The 24,620-nt window shown below is 42.7% G+C and overlaps 2 protein-coding genes across 2 annotated transcripts; one reads left to right on the forward strand and one right to left on the reverse strand.

Annotated features, from left to right (window-relative positions):
* Nucleotides 1-2,386: 2,386 nt before the first annotated feature.
* Nucleotides 2,387-8,368, forward strand: slc16a6b (solute carrier family 16 member 6b). The gene is made up of 6 exons (XM_014970785.2): nucleotides 2,387-2,737; nucleotides 4,015-4,248; nucleotides 4,806-4,949; nucleotides 5,923-6,051; nucleotides 6,160-7,029; nucleotides 7,335-8,368. The coding sequence occupies exons 2-6, from the start codon at nucleotides 4,017-4,019 to the stop codon at nucleotides 7,586-7,588; spliced, it is 1,629 nt and encodes a 542-aa protein (XP_014826271.2). The 5' UTR covers nucleotides 2,387-2,737; nucleotides 4,015-4,016; the 3' UTR covers nucleotides 7,589-8,368.
* A 1,604-nt stretch (nucleotides 8,369-9,972) lies between these two features.
* On the reverse strand, nucleotides 9,973-23,794 carry gna13b (guanine nucleotide binding protein (G protein), alpha 13b). Its single transcript, XM_014970779.2, has 5 exons — nucleotides 23,413-23,794; nucleotides 16,538-16,767; nucleotides 16,069-16,119; nucleotides 14,912-15,112; nucleotides 9,973-13,737 (listed from the first exon to the last, which is right to left on the reverse strand). The coding sequence occupies exons 1-5, from the start codon at nucleotides 23,693-23,695 to the stop codon at nucleotides 13,345-13,347; spliced, it is 1,158 nt and encodes a 385-aa protein (XP_014826265.1). The 5' UTR covers nucleotides 23,696-23,794; the 3' UTR covers nucleotides 9,973-13,344.
* Between the last annotated feature and the right edge of the window lie 826 nt (nucleotides 23,795-24,620).

Genomic DNA, 24,620 nt, shown 5'->3' on the forward strand with positions numbered 1-24,620 from the left:
GCAGTGGAGCCACTGCTTTTATGGCTGATATGTTCTCATTTCTGGTTTTCTGCTTTAACTAAAAGCTATGAGGTCCTGACACATCCTGCGATGCTTGAGCAACTATTAAACCACAGCCTACAAAGTCAAAGTCAATAATGAAGTTGCTCTATTTCACACAAATTCGTGGTTGAGGACGCCATTGTTGTTGGCTGAATCCTGAATCCAGCTAGATGGACAGCATGCTGGGATAGAATGAAAAACAGCTCTGTTTTTTATTCATTTTTTTAAAATAACGTCTGTTCTTCTGCACCAATATGCTGCATTGTAAATACTCTGTCTTTTTCATTGTTTAATACACATCCACACTATGTACATTTTTGAAAAAGTGATCCAACCCATTTGCAAATCTCTTGGATCATGAGTCCTATACGTCCATTTCTAATAACTGCACAATAGTTTCTGTTATAGTCTTGGACATTATTATTAATCTTATTTCTTTCTATATTGTTTTGCAACATTTCAGGAACTTTTTGTGTGAACCTGATTATCTGTTGTTGCTCTTACACTTGAATTTCCTCTTAGCAGGACAATACAGACATGCTGTTTGGTTTCTATTCTAAAACCACCTAACATTTTTAGAGTCTAAGAAACAAAGATCTTTGCAGCAAAGGAAGAGTGAGAAGAAACCTGAGTTTCTGCTGCACATGGAGGAGCTCTCCTCATTCTTTGGAGGTGGGCGCCCTGAAAGCCACCTCTGGGGTAAATTTTGATACAATACAATCCGTGCCGGATTTTCACACACAGCTTGACTGAAGAAACGTGTAACATGCAGCACAAAATGAAATGAAACATCTTTGGGGAATCGGGATTACCTCTGGTGTAGAAGTGAGACTAAAATCAAATGTTGATTTTGAAAAAAGCAGGTTTGATAAGGAGATTAACTGTAGCGTCTTCTGTTTTTGGATCTTTCAAGAGCCAGTCAGTGCTGGATTACATAAGTCTTTTAATCAGACACTGTAGCCTCCTGGACTTTGAACGTGTTTAAACTATAGTGGCATCGTTGGCTACACAGAACACAGACATTGATCTGTCGGTCCGTTCATCCATCCATCAGCCCTTGAATATTTCATGGAGCACTTCAGACCATATGAGACATGTTTTATATAGTTGCTTTTGTCACAAACGTACACAAAGCCCCATGGTTTTGGTTTTAAAATGTATTATTTTTTGTTGGTGAGCATTATAAGCCACCTGCAACATCTTAATGATTTTTTCACATTAATAAAGACGTGCTGCTGTGCCCTATCACGATTTGGGGCAGGACCTGGTTCAGCCTTATCTTAGACACACCCCTGCTTCTTTCAGACCAGTATATCAGGCTGGTGAACTTCTGAACATGCCCCAGCACTGAGTGACCTGACAAAAAAAGGTAAGTCATTTGCATCAGACATGTGTTAATACCGGCTAACTTAGTACAAATGTTCATCATCAGCATTAAAATTTGCAAAGTTAAAATTGCTCATAAAGAAACTTGAGAGAGTGTTTCTTTGTATTTATTTAAAGGTTGGGGACCTACATAGTCTTTGCACTCATTTTTAGGACAAACTCAGCTTATGTAAGAACATTATTAATATTTTAAAAGATGATGCCACCAGTGACCTGCAGAATGACTTTTAGTGGAATTATATCTGGGAGGTTTACACCTTTCAGGCTTTGCTTTAAACTAGTAAACCGGAGAGGAAGTATTCTCTAAAAGCATCAGCAAAAAATATTGATGCATTTAGATTTATTCAATAGGCTGAATTAAGTTCTTAATATTTACAAAAGCACTGATTACAGAAATAAAATCCAAGTCATTTTAGATCTATGCGACTTCATTCTGCTGTTCTGAAGTTGATGTACTAAACCAAACTAAATCAAATATTTTTGGTTTTCTACAGCTGCATTGGAATGTTCATTTAATAAACTTGTGATATCAGAATCATATTAAACAGAACCCAGACAGACGCAGCAGGCTGAAAAGGACGCTGTCAAACCACCTCTAGACTGGAATAAACCTGTTCATCCCTGCCGCGCTACCAGTATTTGCGAGGGCTTTGTCGCGCGCGCCACCTGGAGCTGCTGCATTCAAGTTCAATAGCGAAATCTCACAAATTACATTCTTCTACATTATAAAACAAAATCCCGAGTTGGTTCTTCGCTTGGACGCAAACAATCCATTTCATATAGAATAGAATTCCATATAGAATCAATTTCCCCCTTCGTGTTTGATAAATGCCCCATTTAGTCGGTCTTCTTGTAGAGTGAGGTATTATATTTTCATGTTAACGTGAACGCAACATGAGCGACGGCTGGCGGCAAATTGAAGATGAACGCGCGTGTGAGCGAGGCAGATGCAGTGATAGAATAGCGGCGCGTTCATGGCGCCGGCGACCCGCGTGCTCGCGTTTGAATACCGGCTTGAGCCGGTAAAGAGCTGCCAAGACAGACAGGATATAACTCTGAAGACAAAGGATGCTGCTGCTGCGGCTGGCGGAACAACGTTAGGAACGGAGGAAGTAGCAGATATATTTAACAAAAAATATATGGAAATAGTTTTAGATGTGCTAATATTTTTTTAAAAGCGTAATTGTTTTAATTGCAAGAACAATACCCATCTACAGAAACCTTAATGATACCAAAATGACGAACGGATAAGAGAAGCAAAAAGTCCATAGGACCCAGAAGGCTGCCTGTCCTGCGGTCAGCTCTGCCGGTAAGTCCACATGCGAACTGCTGGATGCTGGCTAACTTCCGCCAACAGGGCAGCGGCTGCCACCTTTTCGCTTTATTACAAAATGCAAGTCTTGCGGGAAAAAACCCCCCCAACAACTTTCTCATTACTTATTAAATCTAACATTTATTATCTTATACACTAACGTCCCGTTTTCTTTCATTTATTTTCAATAAGACGTTTGTAAGTCAGTTAAAACTCATGTAACAGCGGCTGAACTCAATGTGTTGCTGACCTCTTCCTGTTCTGCGGAGAGAGACAGTATAAGTTTGTAGCCGTCAGAGCCTCCTGCATCAGCGACTGAGAAACCCCTGACATCACTCCGTCTTCCACCTCTGCACTGCGGACCATAGACATCACCGGCCCTTTTCACTACACACACACACAGACAAAAGCCACTAAATGCTTGTAAATGGAAGAAAAAGCATTTAAACCAAATACCACGCGGTGGCGCTGTAAAAACACTCCATTTAAGATTAAAATGACAAAATGTTTTCTAAAGATATATGAGTAATGTATAGGAATAGATTAAATAGAAAATGATTTGATATGTTGGAAGTGAAAAGGTAAATCGTATGATAATGTTCACAACATGGCCACCTGCTTGTGTACATTAATAACCATTAAACAGTTTACAAAAAAAGACATTCACGTATTTAATAAGAGGGCAGAGTTGCATCCTATCTGCCTGATTTTAGAAAAGTCATTTTTTTAACTTTTGAGAATTTCAGATGATTTAAAAACGAGTTTCATTTGTTCTGGTGAATTATATTCCAAATCAAAATGGAAGAAATAGAACCAGGTCAACCTCCAGGGGGGGCTGTGGGGCTCAATTCAGAAAATCCTCCTTTTTTTCCCCAGAATGTTTTATCTGTTATCTCAGTGTTTCCCATCGTTGGTCCTCTTGGCTCACATGTTTTAGAGGGTTCCCCGTGTCAGCTCACCTGATTTCAGTTGATGGTTGATCAGAAGGGGCAGCCTAAAGCCTGGTGGTCAGTAATAAGTGGTGGCAGATGGCCAGGCTCTGGTTCTGCTGGAAGTTACTTCCTGTTAAAGGGACGTTTTTCCCCTCCACTGTTGCTACATGCTCATGCAGGAGGAGAGAAGGCTGCAAGGCATCGACTCGATGCAATCTGCTGACTTTCTTGACACTGAAAACTGATAGAAAAATGAACAGGAACAGTTTGTAGAAGACAAACACTGCTCCATCCCACAGAACCCAGCTCAGCGATTTTGTTGTGTGTGTTTCTCTCTTGTAGCCATGAAGACTCCCAGAGTACCTGGTTGCTTGGGCCCAAATGTCTACCCGGCGGTGCCGGACGGAGGCTGGGGCTGGGCTGTGGCCATGACCTTCTTCATAGTGGAGGTCAACACGTATGGTGTCCTCAAGACCCTCGGAGTGTTCCTCCAGGATCTCATGGAGGAGTTCCAGGAGAGCAACAGCCGTGTCTCCTGGGTCATCTCCATCTCCGCGTTCATCTTCGCCTTCACAGGTTGGTCTCCATGGTGATTCTGAACTTCCTGTAGCCTGCTGGTGTTTCTGTTTTAGGGCCCAAGGTTGCAGGTGGAAGTACAGAGAGACAAGAACGGGTCAGAGAATCTGGATCAGGACTGAAACGATTAATCGGATTAAATGTTTCAATCAATGGATTAAAATAATCAATGGATTATTTAATCAATTACTAATTTAGTAATTGATTAATCATTATCTGGAGTATACAGACTCTAAAAGGTCCATTTGCTGAAAGAACAACATAGAGTAGTAATTAAGTTAAAACTTTACAGAAATGTATACATTTTGCATTAAAGATAAAAAACAAACCTTTGTCTGTAAATTTGTTCTACCAAGAACAGTTCTAGCTTCACCTGGTTCACATTCTGTAAAATAAATCTCTTTTAGAGATCAATCCAAACATACACTGTATTGATTTTAGCCAATCAGAAGGGCCTGAGCTTTTCACATTATATACACATTATAAGTGTATTTTTAGCTGCAGATGCATGCTTTGCTACAAATAATCACTTTACTGTGTTTCAACCCCACCCTCAGCCCCTGTGGCTTCGTTGCTCAGCAACCGCTTCGGCTACCGTCTGGTGGTCATGATGGGAGGCTTCCTCATGAGTCTGGGGATGATCTGCTCCGCCTTCACCAGCAGCATCTACCAGATGTACGTCACTATCGGCATCATCTCAGGTAATCAATCAATCAATCTGTCTATCTGTCTATCTATCATTTGTTTAAAGGGACTTCTAGCAGTGTTGTGAATCTTTCGGTGTCTAGTGATTTGATTCCATTCAGAAATTATTTTCCGTACAGAAACCAAACAGTTTAGAGATTCTGTTTAAATTATGTGAAAACATTTATTCAAAACTATTCTATAAAAAAAAAAAACTACATTTCTTCAGTTTAAACAAAAACAGGTTTGTGCATCAAATTCTGCAACTTAAATGACCGGTATTAGTTTAGTTTAGCTGCCTGGCCTTTTCTTAAATAGAAAGCATCAAAGAATTATTCTAAACACCCGCGGTGGCCCAGTGGATGTGCAGTACGACATGCATGACAGGTATAAATAGAAGCAGCAAATGTGTACAAGTTGAACACATCATAAAATCCATTTTTGAGCATTTTGAATTGATTCAGAATTGCCAGGACTAGGAACTGCAATTCTGTATAGAATGTTTTTTTTTTCTTCACCTCCACTGGACCCGTCTGTTCCTTCCAGAACCTTCTGGTGACCCAGAGGTTCAGAACCTCTGAAACACGATGCAGTGAAGCCTCTCTACCCACCGTAGATTTCTAGGGTGGCCCACAGAGATGCCTGAAGAGAAAGAACTAAAAGTGGAACCTCTGTGATATTTGGACCACAGGGCCTGTGATCCTCACTGCTAGCTCTCCCTCCATGTTTTCCATGTCGTCGTGTGCAGAGGAATGTAGCTAACGTCCCCACTCCTTCTTCTCTCCCCTTGTCTCTTTTTTTGTCTTTACATGCATTTTGTCTTCTAGCAGTGGCTGTAGCAAACCTGTCTCACCTCAAGCAGCCTGCCAGCTCTGACAAAGGAGTGACCTGCCAGCTTGACCCTTTGACCCACCCCCCCTAGCCATGCAGTGTTCCTCCCATGCCGGCCAGTGGCTGTCATGTCCCCTGTTTCTTTTCTGCTCTCTTCAGGGTTTGGCTTCTGCCTCTCCTTCCTCCCCACGGTCACCATCCTAGCCCAGTACTTCTCCAGGCGGCGAGCCCTCGTCACGGCCATCGCTTCCTCTGGAGAATCCTTCGCCATATTTGCTTTTGCACCCGGTGAGTTTTTACTCTTTCTGCCTCGTTGGCGCTATGGATGCACCGATCCAATTTTTTTACTTCAGCTAAACCTCAGCTCTTATTAATGACATCACCATGTCTCCACAGCGTTCAGCAGACTGAAGCAGGCCATCGGGTGGCGCTGCTGCCTTGTGGTCCTCGGTGCCATGCAGGCGTCTGTAGTCGTCTTCGGCATCCTCCTGCGTCCAATCAGCATCGAGCCAGAGCTGGTGAGGGAGGTCAGAGACTCGGACTCGATGTCGGACTCAGACTCTGAGTCGGCCTCTCTGAAGCAGCAGAGCGCCTATGAGCTGGAGAACGAACAGACCCGGACCTCGCTGAGCTCGGCCGTGTCCAGTGGCTCCGGGGACTCGGGCGTGACGTCCCTGTCCTCCTCCGATCAGGATCTGAGGGACAACGCTGAGGAGGCATCACTGTCACCCAGCCTGGTCCAGAAGGACCTGGAGGAAAGGGCCGGGGCCGGGGCTGGAACCCCCCCCAGTCTGCTGGACTTCTCCATGCTGAAGGACGCGGCCTTCCTGTGGTACTGTCTGTTCGGCCTGCTGGCCACGCTGGGCTTCTTTGCCCCGCAGCTCTACATCATCGAGCTGAGCAAGAGCCGGGGTGTGGCCTCCAGTGTGGCCCCCAACATGCTGTCTGTGATGGCCGTGGCTGAAATCGTGGGGCGCTTCTCCATCGGGGTGGTGATGAACAGGGTGAGCTGCAGGAAGACCCGGGTCCTGCTGGGCTGTGTGGTCGTCATGGCGATGGTTCTGCTGGCCTTCGCCGTGGTGTGGGAGTTCTGGGGCCTGGCGGTGTGCTGCGCGCTCTACGGCTTCTTCATGGGCACCGTGGGCTCCACCCACATCCCACTGCTGGCCGAGGACGAGGTGGTGGGCATCAGCCGGATGCCGGCCTGTGTTGGGGTCTACGTCTTCATCCAGAGCTTCGCCGGCCTGGCTGGACCACCGCTGGGAGGTAAGGCCAGTGCGTCCACCGTTAACCAGTCCCTCCAGTAGAAACCAGTAATGCTAATTCACTCACACTTAGAAAATTCAACAGTCATCACAACTTTTCCCAATCACTTTAGTGTTGACTATATTTCCTTCTTTTCTGACAAATCACTGCAACCCAGCTGAAGTTTGACTATTCCCACTAGCACCATCAAGCGTCTGCATTCAAAGTGCACACATGTCGAACTTGAAGCGTCGGACGCATTTTTGACGCATGTAACGCATTTGGTGTGAACGCACTATAACATCTGACTCCACTTTGCCCTCCAGGTGTGCTGGTGGACGTGACCAAGAACTACGGAGCAGCATTTTACTCATGTGCAGCAGGAATGGGGCTCAGCGCCGTCTGCCTGGCTCTGGTGGGCGTGGCCAAGTCCGGACTGTGCCACAGAACAAGTGGGAGAGAGAACAAAGAAGAAGAGCAGGTCTCTCAGGACAATAAACCTCTAGACTTTCTGGAGGTGGACTTGGTAGAGGTGGACTTGGTGGAGACCAGTCCGGTCGATCAGGCTGAGGTCGTCTGAGGCCGACCACAGCTGGAGAACATCTGGTAGGAACCAACAAACAGGATCCAGACGGGAGCTGCTGCTGGTCTAATCTCAGGTGTAACAAGCCCCTCCCTCACCAGATGTTCCTCCAGATGTTTCCAGGCCGTGGGTCATACAGCACCAAAGATACTCTTTGCTCCCAGCAGTAACCAGTACTGAGGGGAACTGGAGGCCGTGGTCATAGGAACACTGGTTCTGGTTCTGCTGGTTGGGGGTGTACATTTTATTCATTTGATAAGTAAATGAAATGCGATCCTAAATATTCAGCAGGACGACATCTGTTAGAGGCACTTTCAGCTGAAGGAGTCCAGATGGAACTGATTCTACTGACTCTGCAGCCGTTCTCACGTCCAACGCACATCCTTCTAATATTTCTCATGACTGTAACAAGAGCAGTACGGCAGCAGAGAGTGAGCCTTCAGAGGAGATCATGAATCCTAACCACAACTGTTCTGTAGAGCTCCAACCATCAGACGTATTGGTGTGTGTCTGTGACGACACACATTTCACCATGTGGATCCTGATCCGGTGGATCCGGCTGGATGTGGAGCAGCTCTGAGTCTCAGCCTCAGAAACACTCCACTTCAGCATTAGCTCAGTCATTACTGTTTAGAATGTGAGGGTTTTTTTAATAGCTTTTTTTAAAAATTGTTTTGTCAATTTTTTAATTAGGTGCCGGTCAGTTTACTTCCTGTGAAGTGCTGAACCACTTCCACTCTTTTTTAAAAAAAATAAATAAAAACCGATAAACCGTAATTTGTGGTGTCTGGAAATGATATTTCAGTTATTGGTTGATGCTCTGGTGTAAGGTGAGCCTTCAGCACCACGGACAGCAACACTGATCGTCAACACAGTCTGAGCCAATGAGATCAGAGCAGCATAACGACCCACAGAACCACAACAGAATCCTGGTGGATCCATAGGAGACATGAAGGACTCTAGAACCAAATCCTCCAATTCAACAGAATTAAAGCTGCAGTATGGAACATTTATTAAAATCTTTTTTTATACTTTTGCTAAAACTGTCACTATAACAGTAGAGATAATCTGGAAAAGAAATCAACTTAATTATGCTTCAATCAAATGCTTTGAATTTCCATCCATCCATTTTCTTACACCTTTGTCCCTTAGTGGGGTCAGGAGGTGCTGGTGCCTCTCCAGCCATCGTTCCGGGCGAGAGGCGGGGTCACCCTAGACAGGTCGCCAGACTGTCGCAGTGCTTTGAATTTAACAAAGATATAAAGAAAATTAAGCTGATACTAAATATTAGGTCATGTTTGATTTTTTTTGTTTGTTTTATTTTTGAAAGTTCTTTGGCTAGGGTACTTATTTCAATTGAAAATCATGTGACTTTACCTTAATTTTAATAGTCCATGCATCTATCCTTCGCCACAAATATGTCACTCACAAAAAAATTCTCTAATTCTCCCTTAATTATTAAAGCTGGCAGCCAAACATGAGAGTGACCTTGAACGGTTCTATTCAAATTTTATTTACTCTATTTTTCATCTGTTTTCAGTCTTTTCAGAGGAAGAGCACTTTTAGGGCTCAGCACTGCCCCCTATCAGTGAGCCACGGTACTTTCTGCCTCACGATGCGCATTTTCTTTGCACATTTATGGCAGATTAGAAAGTCTAAATATGTCACATACTAACATTCTAAAAACCAAAGCTCTCGATTTATCGGTTGATCTACATTCCTATCCTCATCTATGGTCATGACCAAAAGAACGAGGTCACGGATACAAGCGGCTGAAATGGGTTTTCTCTGTAGGGTGGCTGGGCTCTCCCTTGGAGATAGGAAGAAGCTTGGTCATCCGAGAGGGACTCAGAGTAGAGCCGCTGCTCCTTCACGTCGAGAGGAGCCAGTTGAGGTGGCTCGGGCATCTCGTTTCTGGTTAGGACGCCTCCCAGGTGAGGTGTTCTGGGCTCGTCCCACTGGGAGGAGGCCCTGGGGAAGACCCAGGACACACAGGAGGGACTATGTTTCTCAGCTGGCCTGGGAACGCTTTGGGATTCCCCCTGAAGAACTGGAACAAATGGCTGAGGAGAGGGAAGTCAGGGCCTCCCTTCTTAAGCTGCTACCCTGACGCCGGCGGAAAACAATGGATGGACTAACATTCTCTGTGTGTGTGTGTGTGTGTGTGTGTGTATATATATACCCTAGGGTTATGGTTATGCTGCCACAGTGTATATACAGGTTAAGAGTTGGGGGAATCTGTATTGTATCAAATATCCGTTTCCTCCACTGTATGGAAGTTTGTATTTGTAATACATCAAGTGTGTGTGAATTAGTGTATGTTGACCCTACAGGTCTTACCTTCACATTCAGTCTGCAGTAACGCCAAACAACAGTGACAGTAGCCGTTAAAAATCAGCTGATTTATTGAGGAGTGTCGGCGGTTAAGACATTATAAGTTAGACATTACAGCCAGAGCTGTTTTATCAGAACAAACCCAATCTGGGAGCACAAATGCAATATTTAGTGGCAACAACATTACACAAAGACATGGCATTCTGTGTGTCGAGAAAGAGGCTAATAAACTGTTGCTAACATAGTTTAAACAAGATGGTGGCATAAAAACTCTCATTCCTATAGAGTAGTGCTGCATCAGAGCTTAGACCTTACAAAAGCTGACTTCCTTCAAAGGGTAATCAGACATGTGTTTCGTTTCTGTAACTTCAGAGAAACTTCAAAATCTGCACCTCAAACTGTAGTTATGGGTCTGAAGAGTCAGGTTCACCAACCAGAGGAGGCAACTTTCAGCACCAGCAACAGGAAAACGGTAGAAGGCAACCAGACAGTAAGACATATTGTGCAACATCTGGAGGTTTGGAAGAACAGTAACCCTTAAGAGTGTGAGATTGCATCATATAAGGCTTCAGTGTTGTTAGAAAAAGTTAATCAGAATCATAATGTTTGCAGAGTTGCCATGGAGACATGTTTCAGGAGTGTGGGCATGACATGTAAAAGTAGGCATGAAGTTTAGTCCAAAAAAAATACTTCAAATGTAAGAGTATCCATAAGAAAATACCATTGGTCCAATTTCACATGCCAGCTTAAAAAAAAAAAAAAAAGTTATTTGAACCCAATAAAAACTTCAGAAGGCGTTCAGCAGAATAACAAGCCAGTCAGGCGTTTACCTCTGTCAAAAAAACAGGTCAGAGTGGGACCTCCATGGAGCTGCTGCAGCAGATTTACATCTGCGGTACCAACACAACACAGAACGTTTACAACCCACAGTCTGCAGAGGCAGCCCCCTGATGGTACAAAGTGTTAGAAATATCCTGAGGTTAATAAATGACAAAAACACCTAATTATGCGGGCCGCTCGTTCAGAACAGCAGGAAACAAATCAAAATCAGCAAGTGCTCAATCTGCCTTCCTCACACTCAGCGTAGAGAAGTCCAAACATCAGAACCAGATGTTCCTCTCCCACATCTGTCTTAGTGCAAACCACACATAAAAAAAAGAATCAGCATCTGCTACCTTACTTAAAGGGACAGTTCAGGATTTCCAAGGTGAGCTTCTGCTAAAGGAACAGCTGAGGTACATCAATCACCGAGTCTTCAGAGCTCTACGTTAGTTGGTTCTAGTTAAACAAAGTCCAATTGGAAAACAGCCAAAGCGGCTTATATAACCAGCCTTTTATCATTCTTTAAACCTTTTACACAATCTGAGAAACATTTAAACAGGAAATAGGGGTTGGAGGCAGTTCGTCACCTATGATCTTCCTGTGTGAAACACTTACTAAGAATGGGACATGCAAAGTGTTTATTTTCAGAGTAACTGATATAAAAGTAAAAACACTGTAAAACAAGCAAAAAATATTACACCAGTTGAAGTGAACATTGTTTTATACATGAAGGCCATTGGAGGCACTTCACCTCTGACCTCCACTTCCTGTGTGAATGGCTTCCAGTTGCTACATAAATAACATCCCAGTGAAAAAGTGACACCTTGGCTTAAACCACCCAGAGGTTAAAGTTGTTGAGGGTCAGCAGGTGTCGCCTCTTGCCTTGATCCATCTCAGGCTAGCCGTTAGCGCCATCTGCTGGAACCAACTCATCTCCGCTTAGACTCCAGTAGTCACACATGGCAGGCGGAACAGCAGCCTTCCTTCTACTAAAACTCACTGTCGGTGCCAATCCGATGGGATGGCGAGACAGCAGTCCAGACAGAGGACACTCCTCTGGACGGAGCAGCAGCAGGCGGAACACAGAGTGTCTCTGTGTGTGTAAACAGAGTGTTGCTTCATCTGTACACACACACACACACAGACAGAACTTTCTTGTCTGGCACTGCAACATAAACACATCTCAGCTGTTAGCCAGCCTGCTCCATCTAAAGATCTGCAAAACTCTTCAAGTCGTCCCGTCCTTCTGTCCAACCATAACTCAGCTAATGGGACTCCTCGTTAGCCGTCTTCGTATCAATCAGAGGAAGACACATGAAGCTGGATTTTCTCCATGTCTGCAGTTCAAGGTGAACTGAGTAGATAACAGGAAGGCTGAATGAAGCTCACTAACGTTTTCCAGACAGAGCTAAGTGATGGAAACCGAACTTATCGCTACCAAATGATGCTGAAGACACTTTAAAATATCAACTCCAGTTCCTCTCCCTTTGTCGTGAACCAAGAGTGACAGTGAGCGCTCTCTGTCGCAAAATGTGACGTTTTCTCTCTAAAGCTAGAATCAACAAAATGGGTCAGAGATTTACAGAGATCAGTCGGACCGTTCAGACTGAACTAATGGATCAGAACCTTCATATCGGAAGGTTCTGATCCATTCAGAAAACAGCAGATCATTGGAGGCACTTCACCTCTGACCTCCACTTCAGATCAACATACATTTTATACAATAGAAGCGGCCAGCAGGGGGAGCCGCAGAGTAGCACACAGGTAGCAGTACTCCCTTTTGTTTGGAAAACAGGGTGAGGAAGGGCCAGGTGGGTCAGGTACCGGTACCATTCAGAACATCTCAGGCAGTAAACACAATGTGGGCCACGGCAGCTTTTTACTGTCATCACTTTAAGTGGTTCAAAGAAAGTAAAGGTCTGATAGAGGAGGGAAAGGTTTGGCATCGTTGATCTGAGGAAGAGCTGCTCTGAAAAACTCTTAGGAACCTGAAAAAAATCTTCTTGCACACTAAACACTAAAACCCTTCATCAGCCCGGGGCCTGAACGAGGCCAGACTTCTGCTTTCCAAGCACAGGAAGTCTCCTCGCGTCCGGACCCGGTGTCCTAGCGGTTCTGATCGGCCTCAAATCACAGAGAGGGGGTTCCTGCTGAGCCCCGAGTGGAAGCCTCGGTTAGAGCTGGAAGGGCCAGAGATGATGGGGCCCAATGGCGAGCGGAGAACAGAATTCATCAGTACGATCAGAGATTAGAGGACATGACATGATTAGATGATACAGGAGAATTCCTAATACTGACTAACACTGGTCAGAGTATCAGAGCAACACATGATGGAATACTGCACAGAGGTCTCTTTCAGAGGGGGGCGCTCTCAGCCGCAGCTGGCTGTTATCAGTCACAGTAAGGCAGGCAGCCAGCGTGGGGGTTGGGGATAGTAGTGGTGGCTTTAATACTCAGTCTGAGTTCAAACAGGAGCAGGAGGGGAGCTGGAGTTGGGGGGGTGGGGGTGAGGTGCAGGGATACTGTAGGCATGAAGGCACTGGGTCACCCGGTTCTGTCTGCATCACCCCCTCCTCCACTCGCTCCGGTCCGCTCCCTCACTGCAGCATCAGCTGCTTGAGGTTGTCGTGCAGGATGGTGTCCTTGACGTCGCGGAACACCAGCCGGATGTTCGCCGTGTTGATGGCCGTGGTGAAGTGGTGGTAGAGCGGCTTCTGCTGTGGGTCGCGCGGCTTCTGCTGATGGTCGCGCCGCTTCCGGCGGAAGCACTCCACCAGGAAGTGCTGCACGGCCGCCAGGTTGCCGGCCTCGCCCGAGAACTCAGGGAAGTAGTCCTTGATGGAGACCTGCTTCACCTTCTCCTCCAGCAGGTCCGTCTTGTTGAGGAACAGGATGATGGAGACGTTGCTGAAGACCCTGTTGTTAACAATGGTCTCAAAGATGTTGAGCGACTCGCTGAGGCGGTTGGTCTGCCGGTCCTCCATCAGCACCTGGGGGAGGTCAGAATGCAAACCGGGCCGTGAGTTCTTAGCTGACGGTCTGAGCCATAACTGTGACCCACTGGGGAAACATGTGAGTGGAAACAGGAACAGGACAATCCGACAGAGGTTCTGCTTTTATCAGAGACCTTTATGTTTTTATACTGCAGGACATCTCACACCAATCTGATGGTTGACATGGCAACAGACTGCCAGGTACTGAGCCAGTCATGTGATCCAGGTGAAACAAGCATTGCAAAGTTACAGGATAGTAACTATATATTATGCAGATAAATGGATTATATAAAACAATCGGATTCAATTCAATAATTCTTCAAGTACTTAGATGTTTTTCTTCTTCATGCTTTTATTTCAAAGTGTATTTTCTAATGAGGTTTGTACAGTTTCCTCTTTCTTTTAACGTCCCTCAGCCGATCTGCTGACTGTTCAGAGCGCTGCAGCCGTACTGATCATAGTCATGTGATGTAAATGGGTGGATGTTAATTATCACTTCTGACAGAGTTGTTTGACTGCTAGTGTACGTCTGTAGCTTTAAAATGTCCACTCATGTTTGTGATTTAATATTAAAACTAACTTAACCGTTAGCCTTTAGCCAGATTAATTCCAGATGCTCTTCTGCAGCAGTCCAGTTAAAACAGCATTTATAACAAAGCGGATTCATGCTGATGTTCAGCTTTATTTATTCATTTGTGTTTATTTTACCTTAATAGTAAATCTGAGCTTCATTTATTCCTGTATTTTCAGAAACTACACGGCTGTAAGTCGCAGTTCCTCAGTAAAACGACCAGCGCAGTGGTCAATTAGGGAAAAATGATCATCTCTCTACAGAATCCTGTAGAGATGAAGATGTGTGTGGAGTTACCGATGATCTACAAGTAGCCCAGAATGATACTACTGACAGCTAAACACGGTGGTGGCAGTATGGTGGTGTGGGGCTGCTTTATAATCGATGGAATCATGAATGTCCCTCAGTGGTCATGTTAAAGTCTCCTGGTCGGTTGTCACAGCAGTGATGTCTGCTGCTGCTGCAGAACTCTGAATGTGGAAAAGCTTCACCGATCAGGAGCTAACTGAAGCATTTTTCTTTAATGAGAAAATATGGAGGAGACGTGCAGCAGCCGACCTGCAGCTGCTCCCAAATCCCAGAACAGGACATGATACCCACCTGGTCATACTCAGAGGAAGAGACGAGGAAGAGGATGGAGGTGACCGAGTCGAAGCATTCAAACCAGCGGCGCCTCTCCGACCGCTGACCGCCAACATCCACCATCTTGAAGGGAACGTTCTTGATCTCAAAGTTGTACTCATGGATCCCCTTGGTGGGCTTCCTGGCCAGCAGGATGTCCTGTTGGCTGGGAAGGTAGTCCTGCAAGAAGACCATGTGATTCTGGTCAGGGTCCAGAGAAACATCAATAAAAAAACAAACCAAACAAGCCTTAAACACAATCAGTTCAGCACCAAGATGGAGGCGTCCACTTCAGATCTGTGAGCCAAGCTTTTATTGTGAAAATCAGCTTTGAGTGGCAGTGAAAGTACGTTAGAATAAATTTACAGACAAAGGGTTTTATGTTATCTTAAATGCAAAATGTAGATATTTTTACTTTTTTGTATTTTCTTACTAGTTGTAGGCTTAAAGGTCTGAAAGTTTTCTCTCAGCAAATTACCTTTTTTACAACTCCAGGTCACGATTAATTGGTTACTAAATTTGTTAACGGTTATTTCAATAATCTACTCATGAGCATAAAATTAATATTTCTACTGAAGGTCATCAGTGAGACCAGCCCACTGTCCTGTCAGCGCTATGACGACGGTCGTCACTCAGTGGGCGTAAATGTTGCTGAACACGCTGCGGCTGTGACTGATAACATCACACCAAACGCATTCAGACGGAGTCCATACAAGTCGAAGACAGACCTCTGTTACCATAGCTACAGGAAGATGTATGGGCTTGCTTCCTATTCATTTCTAGCAGAGGCTCTGATGACTCACAGGAACATGGAGCCATCAGGTGGCCCTAGAATCCCCATCACCGTCTGCAACGCCACCACAATACGGCTTTTAGTTTCTGCATGACTTCATCTCTAGTTCTGATTCTGTTCTGGAAACACTCCTGATCGTTTTACACAGAAGTAAAGGGTTTGGTTCCTCTATGTGTGAGAACTAAGCAGCAGCAGAAGCAACGTTCTCACTGAAACAAAACACAGGAAGAAAGCACTTTCACTTCTCTTTCCAATAAAACACACAAGCGTCATCACGCCCATCTGCTCCATCAGCCATCCTGCTCGGTCGGGGGGGCCGCGGGTGAGGGTGGGTGGGACTTACTGACTCTCCGAGCTTTTCCAAATGATCCAGGAAGTACTTGACTGACTCGCCCTGAGAAAAGAGAGAGAGAGAGAGAAGAACATCTCAGTCTGAAATGAAACAGAAAAACCTGAAGCAGCTCTCGTCTTTACAGGACAGAAGGCTCCAGTGACTCATGGAGCCAAACCAATCACATCGCACCGTTTACCCTAAAGCAAGTAACTGACCGTATTATGCTAGAGGGGAGAACCCAGTCGGACCGCTGGCAGCGTATCGAGATGAGCTCAGACCACACATGGAAAAACCCACCACTTGTCCTAGTGCAATCCTCAGAGGCAGAGTTGCAGTCTTTCTTTCTGTTCCCTCCAAAGCCACTCTGCTGCCTTTACAAAGCCAAGCTGCCATTTGCTACTTTTAGCAGGAAACCTGAGCCAACGCTCAGACGGGTTACGTCAAACAAGCTTCCAAAGTGACCGTGTGCTCCACTCACCAGCTGGAACTCCCGGCGTCGATCATAAGCGTTCTGGATGCCCTCGTCGGCCCACAGGGCCCGGATGGACGGCAGGTAGTGCTGGAAGACTTTGGGCTGCACCATGCCGTGACCGTGGGCCATGGCGGATCGGGTGTCGAACGCCATCATGGTCTCCCCGTGCTGCTGGTTGGACGGGTCGCCCCACGGGATGTGAAGCTTCTCCCGCGCGTCCACCAACACCCGGATACCTGTGGGGAGGCAAGGGAAGACTTCTTAGTGATACGGAAGTAGAACCCGATTCAGTACGCTGTTGCTAAGAAACCAACATTAGGCTGTAAAACCGGGATCCAGAGGCCAGCAGAGACTTTTTAAAACATCTTTTAAAGTCTAAAAGATTATAAATTAGGGCAGGCAGCAACTAACGGTCATGTTAGCGATCAATTATTTTGATGATTAATCTATTAATTACATTTAAAAAAGGCACAATGTGCAGTTCCTTTAACAACTAAAGCTTATTTTATACAATATTAGAAATAGATAAGAAAAAGTAAATAAACAATCCAATTGTTCTTTAAAATAAAAAATATGACTTTTTTAAACAAAATTCAAATCAGATGAGGTGTAAAGCTGCTAGTTGAGTTCTGGGTTGAACATATTTACTGATAAAGAAGTTTTAATGCAAATTGTATGTTATTCTGTACAGTTTTGGCTAAAGTCTTGCTCTGTGCCTTTGGTTAGGAAATGGCATTTTTTCCCAGAAAATTTCAAAAACTTTACATCCATGACTAGAAAAGAAGAGATGCTACTGCAAGGTGAACAGGATCCCAGACAGAAACCAAAGGAACATTTCTGGTTTTGTTCATCACCACCATGAGTTTTTTTAACTCAACTGGAGTTGAAGGGCAGACGTTCAGTTTTTAGACCTGCCTGTCACTGCAGCTGATCTGATTCAAACAGTAAACTCGTCCCTCTCATCAGGCGGTTTTTCATGATGGCTTAGGTTAGTTCTTCTAATGTCTGTTCTCCAGAATCAAATCAGTAACAATGGCATTCCTGCTGGTGACTCTTGCAGGACATTGACCGGGTATTTTAACAGAATCCATGAAAAGCCTTGTGCAGAGAAGCAGAGTTTCCTCTGGTGTTTTATAAGCCTGGCAGCCCACCAGGCTTTACTTGCTATCCCCCCAGGATAAGAATTGTTTATTCATTTATTATAGGGTTTTCTATGAAGACGGGTTAAAGAGTCCCTTTGATGAAACGATTGTAAACACAATGACAACATAGTTTGGTCAATATGTGAACACAAGACAACTGAAAGAAGTCAGGTGTCATTTTTATTCGTCACTTCCTGTCTTTGCTGGTTTACATGCCAACAACTTCAGCTAATAAAAGTGACAAATCATGGATAAAGTGAAATTTTGGACACTTATTCGGATGGAACAACTGAAGTGCAAATAATTGGCATTTAATTTAATTGTATTTTTTATGTATGCCTTTTTAGTTGATTTTTAAGTATTGTTGATCTTCCAACCACCTTGTCTTATTTTAAAATTTCTTGCCAACTTTTAACATTTTTTAACTCAAAAGGTTTTTTTTAAAGTAAGCTGATTAACCTAACACCTCCACCACAAGTTACCTGGAGAAAACTCTGGAGGAGAGTCCCCAAAAACTGACCCAGCTTAAAAAAACAGATCTCCTCACAAGTATCATAAGAATCCTGACTGAAAACTCCAAACTTTGAGGTAAAACACCTGCTCACTGCAATCTGCTAAACTTCAGTCTCATCACAGCTCCTGAACTCTGACTTAGTCTTGTACAATGGCCTTATGTATCTCAGCTGCTTCACCACCACAGGTTAAAGCTGACAGCTCAGGAATAAGCATATATATCTTTAGTTCCTGAAGTAAACAGCTGGTGATCTCGTGATCTTTCCTGTTCCTGCTTTAAACTGGAAACGGCAGCAGTGTTTCACTGCTTTCATATGCTGAGCCATCAGGAAAGGCCTGCAGAGACGGTGGCTCTCCTACTGTGTGTTCTCACATCGACACTGTGGGGATAAAACACCTAAACACATCGCAAAGACGATGCCAGTTCCAGAATGTGATGTTTGGATGAAATTCAGGTCTTAAATCAAGTATTATTTGATTCATATCAAGGTTGTATGGGGCCTTAAGAAGAACAATTTACATCATCACCACAGCAAACAGTGGACTTTGGGAGAGGGGGCCAAGTTTTAATTGGCCAACCTTAAAAGCAATCAGTAATAATTGGTTATTATTTGCTCAAAAAGCTCTAAATACAAAGCTTTTTGAGCAAATCAACTCACGAGATTCGATTGTAACTATGGTAACACAGCAATATATGAAGATTTTGCTTTAAAATATTTTTATCTCCACTGAGAGATAAATAAAGAGAGAATGGTTTATCTCTCACATTTATCTACTGAGATAAATCTCTCTACTGACAGATAAATGTGTTTGAATGAGACCATTCAACCAGATTTAATGTAATTATCATTCCCAATAAACAAACGTTAAAATCATTGCTCTATGGTCTGTGTTAAAATGTAAGCATTTATGGGGCTATGCAAATACAAATTCTTCTTCCAATTACTTTTTTTAATCCATTAAAGTGAAGGTATTCCAAAGTTCTCAATAGTCTTTATTATCTCATTTTTAAATCCAGTCTTAGTATTTTTACTTAAATTCAAGCAGCCTAAAATTAAAAAGATGTTCAAAATATATGATCAGGTACCCAAACTTCAAGCATATTTTGAAGCTCATCTTTATGAGTCAACAAAAACTAAATAAAACATTGTTTGGTTTAAGGCTCTAATCTGACTGAGAAAGGGGAAGTTACGCTGGTGTTTACTTTAAATGAGACACTGAGGGAGCCAACTCTCAGCCTTCATCAGACAGACCGTAGTAACTTGGTTTATTTTTCAGAAATCCCAGAATGCTGGAATGATCGACTGCAGCAAAGCTTTTCTCTGATCTTTACTCAGGCTGCTGACAGAAAGAAGCCAACAAGGAGAAGGACTGATCCAACATGTTCATGTGTTTAAATGTTCAAAAATATATTGCCAATAAAAACTGACATAATCTGGTATACAGTTTGGGACACTCTTTAGAAACACTGAGCTAAGGGCTAACCAACCGTGAGGCATTCAGCCTCTGTAGCTGATGTCTGGTGTTTTTAAAGCTCCAATCTGCTGATACTCATTTGAGCTAATTTCAATTTATTCAAATTAGCTCAAACAAGAGCCACTTTTAATCACAGTTCAGCACTGGAAGTTTTTCTAATGTCAACATTCACAGTTCTGCTTTGTTCCATTTGGAGAGAAATAAACAGGCTTTCCTACAGTATAGCATTTATTAGCAAGAAGCATTGCTGCATTATAGAAGTGATCAAACACAAACCTAGTCAGTTTATCTTAATTAAAATAAATTGTTTCCCACAGCAAAACACGCACACACACACGCACGCACGCACGCACGCACGCACGCACACACACACACATTACAAAGCATTTTTGTGCAAGACATTCAACTCCATGTGTAAATGTAAAGCTAGAAATGCATCAATTCATCTCATAGGAGAAATAAATACTGTTGTTACAAAGAGGCTACAGATTTTCCATAAGGTTGCATTATGCAATATTGCAGTGGATGGCCTAGTTCCAGCAGGTCTGGCTAACATCATAACCACTGTAATCTAATCAGGCCTGGCACAGACAGAAATGGCCACGGCGCATGCTGGCTGACAGCTTAGCTGCTACTGGAATATTTGGAATTAAAATCTTAACAATTAGCATTTGTTGCAAGGTTCAACATAATGAAGCCGTCATCCGAACTTAAACATGTTACGCCAAAGCAGACAGAGGCCAGGAACAGCTGGTCCTCCTGTAGAGAGGATCCCAGAGTGCACAGTAGCAACATAAGAGAACGTCATTACCTTTAAGAAGGAGATAATGGCTCCTTCAGCTAGGGCTGAAATGATTTGTCAGATTGAAATCAACTAATTTAGTAACTGATTGTCAACTGGAGAATACAGACAAAAAAAGGCAATTTTGTGAAAGAGCAACAGAGCAGTAATTATCCTTCTGTACCTGTAAATATGTTCTAAAAATATCTCCTATTAAGCACATTTTGCTTAATAGGAGATATTAATATAAATAAAAAAGATAAACAGATCAGTCCTACACTGTATTGATGTCAAGTCAAGTAGAAAGTCAAGCTTTTCACATGTTACAAGTATTTTTTAGCAGCAGATGCATCCTTTGCTAGAAATGATCAAGTGTTCACTAAAAGAAAGATGTTTTTTATATGCTTTTTTTTATTATTTTAAAAAGTAGTTGAATCCCATTTTCTAATATTGTATTCAAAAAAGCTTAAGTGGTTAAATGAAAAATCTCCAGAATGTGCAGATATTTTTCTACCTGATTAACCAATTAAGCATCAGACTAATCGCTAACTAAAATAACTGTTAGTTGGAGCCCTAATAAAACCTGTTTTTCTAAGCAAACAGAAAATTTGCTTAGAAAAACTTCAATATTTTATTAAAATAGCTAATGTTATTGCTCTATTTGACAATGAGGATTTTAACTGTAGCTGGTTAATTCACACAACTCTGAACATCCTCACTAGGCCTGTCATAACAAATTTTACTGGATGATAAATTGTCCCTGAAGTTATCGCGATAAACGATAACATTGTTGCTTTGAGACAACTTTGAAGCGATGTAACGGCAAAGGCATAGTAACACAAAAACACATTCTCTACGATTAATAAACTTTAGCGAACATTTAACACTGTAACTGGAAGAGATTTTAAATATCCAAAATGAACAAATAAAATGAAATATGAAGTCTCTATAAACAAAACTGTCTTTCAAAAAGTTTTACTTGAGACCAAAACACCAGATTGAAGACTTTTATCATCCAGTTTTTGGTAGAAAGAGAAAAACAATAAATCATGCAAATGAAAACTATTGAACTTGTTTTAATTTATCATGCGATTTATTTATTTATTTTTTATTGTGACAGGCCTAATCCCCACTATCTATCTATCAAAGCAAATATATGTATTACAGTAATAATAATGTAAAAGTGATACGTGATGTTTTAGGAGTAGTTGCTGCAGTTCCTTTATTGACTTAAATCATATCTGTAACATTAGCTTTAATAGGTTCACATGGAGACAGTGGTTGAAGGCTGTCATCCCATCACCACCTCATACTGGGCCATGTCTGCTAAACTGTCAGTGTGATGGATTTCATCATGATGAATGAAACTCATGTGATATACTTCACTGGGCCCACACCACCGTAGAAATATTTTTAGGTGACTCAGTATGTTCTGACCCAAACGTTTCCATCTGGCAGCTCAGTCAAAGCGTGTCTAGAAATAAGGGCCACCAAAATATTCACATTTCAAACTCTACAGAGAGCAAACAGAAAACCACACCCCCACTACGTTACGGCTCTTATTTCTGTAATGTTTTTTCTCTGTTATTGCCTTGATGTTCTCTTCAGGGATGCAAACAATTGACCGATTTATGATTGACTGGCAAGTAATGGTTTATTAGAATACAATTAGCTCCAATCAATTAACTAATAACGACTGCTTTCACCAGTTCTTCAGGCTGAGGATCATTTAACCCGTTTAACAAACACTTACAAACCACCTAACGTAAAATTGTCCCACAATAACAAAACATCTTAATATGTACAACCTCTTCTTTACCAAAGGTGTGCATTAATACAATTTTCTAGGGCTGTTTGTAATTTACAAGCATAATTTAAGAAAATAGATTTGAATTTCTTTGGCAGAAACAAAAATCCTCTTCTGCACAATTTAAATATAAAAATAATACACCCGTTTCTATCAGTTATACATATTTTTTTTCTTTCCACCGGTATCTTCAGTTTTTCATCTGAGTTAATATCAGCCCAGTTTTATTCATTGTATCGAAATGATGAAAAATGACCAATAGTGGTACAAATAATATAGGAATTTTGTTGTGATTTTTAAAGAACCATTGTTTTCTATTTTTGGGGGGGATAAAATAAAGAAAAATGTCAAACTTTGTATATACGCTTACGAATGTTTTTCCTTGAAGCCCTGAGTTATCAGGAGGAAGCGTTGAAGCAGAGAAAACCGAACAGATGGAGATACAAAGAGAGCAGCGAAAATAAAACTAGGAAGATCGAGAGCGACAAGTTAGAGCTGCGTGATGGGCAAAGTAAAACTCCTAAGTAATAATGAACTCCGCTCCACACACACACACACACACACACACACACACACACACAAAAAGTACAAGCATAGGGAAATAAGGAAGCACTTCCCAGTTGTCGCATACAAGGTCGGTTCATTTTAGTGCCACATCGATCTGGTTCCTGTTTCGTGGCTGTCAGAGGTCAGTCGTGTTTTTAGTCAATCTAGAGAGGAATACCTGAGAGCTGTTCTGATCTGGCGATAGCAGCGTTTACAGTAAACACGCACTTTATCACAGCAGTGCGGTGTCACGCTCTTCACGCACTGCCAAGGGGCGTGTGGGACGCTAACAGACAGCCAAGAGGAACACTGGTGATGTCAAACCATCGCAACTAAATACTTCGGGTTGAGCGTCCAGAATAAAAGTTAAAGTCTTTTTAATGCGTACACCCTCCATGGCTCCCATCAGTATAGCATCTACCAGCATGGGCGTTTCTTGGTTGCCTAAGCAGCTAAGCAGTCCGGGGAGGGCAGCCTCTCCACCAGAGTATCCCAATCAGTGCAGCTAGCGTGGCTCAAAGTTCCCACACAACAACCCACCGCCACGGCGAGCACAACACACTTCTCAATTAGCCATGTTCACCACATTAAGCACAGCTTCGCAGAGCAGTCTTACCTTTAATAACATTACTAAAAATCGTGGCTCTGAATTCTTCTTTGGCCTTCTGATCGAAGTCCTCCCCATGGATAATGCGCATCTGTTTGAGGAAGGTGGACTTGCCGCTCTCTCCCGCTCCGAGTAGTAAGATCTTTACTAACCTTTTAACGTAAGTCTTATCTCGATTAATACACTTATCTATCTCCTTCGACCTCCGCAGCTGCTCTGCCTCCCCGCTCGTGAGGAAACAGTTAGGAAAACATAACGATAAAAGGGAGCGGGACGGCAGGAAGTCCGCCATCTTTGAAACAACTTCATCGATACAGTGTGTGAGTTGGTGAGGAGAGCTGAGCTCAGCCCGGACCGCTGCTGCTGCGTTCACGTGTAGTCCGATTTTGACACTTCCCAGCGTACAGAGAGAGAGGAAACAATTGTTCAAATTCACCAAAGCGGAAAAAAAATGAAGAGACCACTTAAAATGATCAGTTTCTGTGACCTTACTTTTAATATGTATATATTTGACTAAAATGAACATTATCCTTTTATTCTATGACCTACTGACAACATTTCTCTGAAATTTCGAGCGAAAAATTTAGTATTTATTTGCAGAAAATGAGAAATGGCCAAAATAACGACAAAAGATGCAGCGCTTTCAGACCTCAAATAATGCAAAGAAAACAAGTTCATATTCATTTATAAACAATAGTTCAGAAATATTTGGTGGAATAACAATGAGGTTTTCAATGGAGCAGTGGTCCAGAGCTGTACATATAAAACGTTTGCTGCTTAGTTCATAAAACAAAATAAATAAATAAAATAAAATAAAACAGACTCTCTTTGAACGCAGCGCAATGTGGTGTGTGCCGCGTGAGCGCGCTCCAGCATCAATGTTTGGGTGGGTCATCTGACATTACAAGCCATTTTAGAAAAAGAGCTTTTCTAGTTTAATTTAGAGAAGACGTTTCTGCAGATACGAAATAGAATTATTCAATAAGCGGACATTTTTTACTTAAATTAATTATTTTATGAGTAATAATTCACTACTTCTATTTATCATATCAAATATGACAATAATTGAATGAATGAATACATTTCTTCATTCATTAATGGAACAGAGGCACAGTAATTCAAACATTTTAGAGATTTGAAGTAACTTTATTTTTAAAGCTACAGCAGATTTAACAAAAATTATTCTGAATCAGCAGGCTGAATATTTTTGATTTATG

Source organism: Poecilia mexicana, unplaced genomic scaffold (genome assembly GCF_051168715.1).
Source record: "Poecilia mexicana isolate PSO_F unplaced genomic scaffold, ASM5116871v1 scaffold_8, whole genome shotgun sequence".
Taxonomy (NCBI): domain Eukaryota; kingdom Metazoa; phylum Chordata; class Actinopteri; order Cyprinodontiformes; family Poeciliidae; genus Poecilia; species Poecilia mexicana.

What these genes read in the sequence shown, in the direction of transcription:
- gna13b (XM_014970779.2), bottom strand. Translation starts at nt 23,695, where the DNA reads ATGGCGGACTTCCTGCCGTCCCGCTCCCTTTTATCGTTATGTTTTCCT. An exon ending in GACGCCGGGAGTTCCAGCTG is followed by an intron (nt 16,120 to 16,537) that starts GTGAGTGGAGCA and finishes CTCTTTTCTCAG; the next exon opens with GGCGAGTCAGTCAAGTACTT. An exon ending in TGGAAAAGCTCGGAGAGTCA is followed by an intron (nt 15,113 to 16,068) that starts GTAAGTCCCACC and finishes GTCTTCTTGCAG; the next exon opens with GACTACCTTCCCAGCCAACA.
- slc16a6b (XM_014970785.2), top strand. Translation starts at nt 4,017, where the DNA reads ATGAAGACTCCCAGAGTACCTGGTTGCTTGGGCCCAAATGTCTACCCG. An exon ending in GTTCATCTTCGCCTTCACAG is followed by an intron (nt 4,249 to 4,805) that starts GTTGGTCTCCAT and finishes CCCCACCCTCAG; the next exon opens with CCCCTGTGGCTTCGTTGCTC. An exon ending in CATATTTGCTTTTGCACCCG is followed by an intron (nt 6,052 to 6,159) that starts GTGAGTTTTTAC and finishes ATGTCTCCACAG; the next exon opens with CGTTCAGCAGACTGAAGCAG.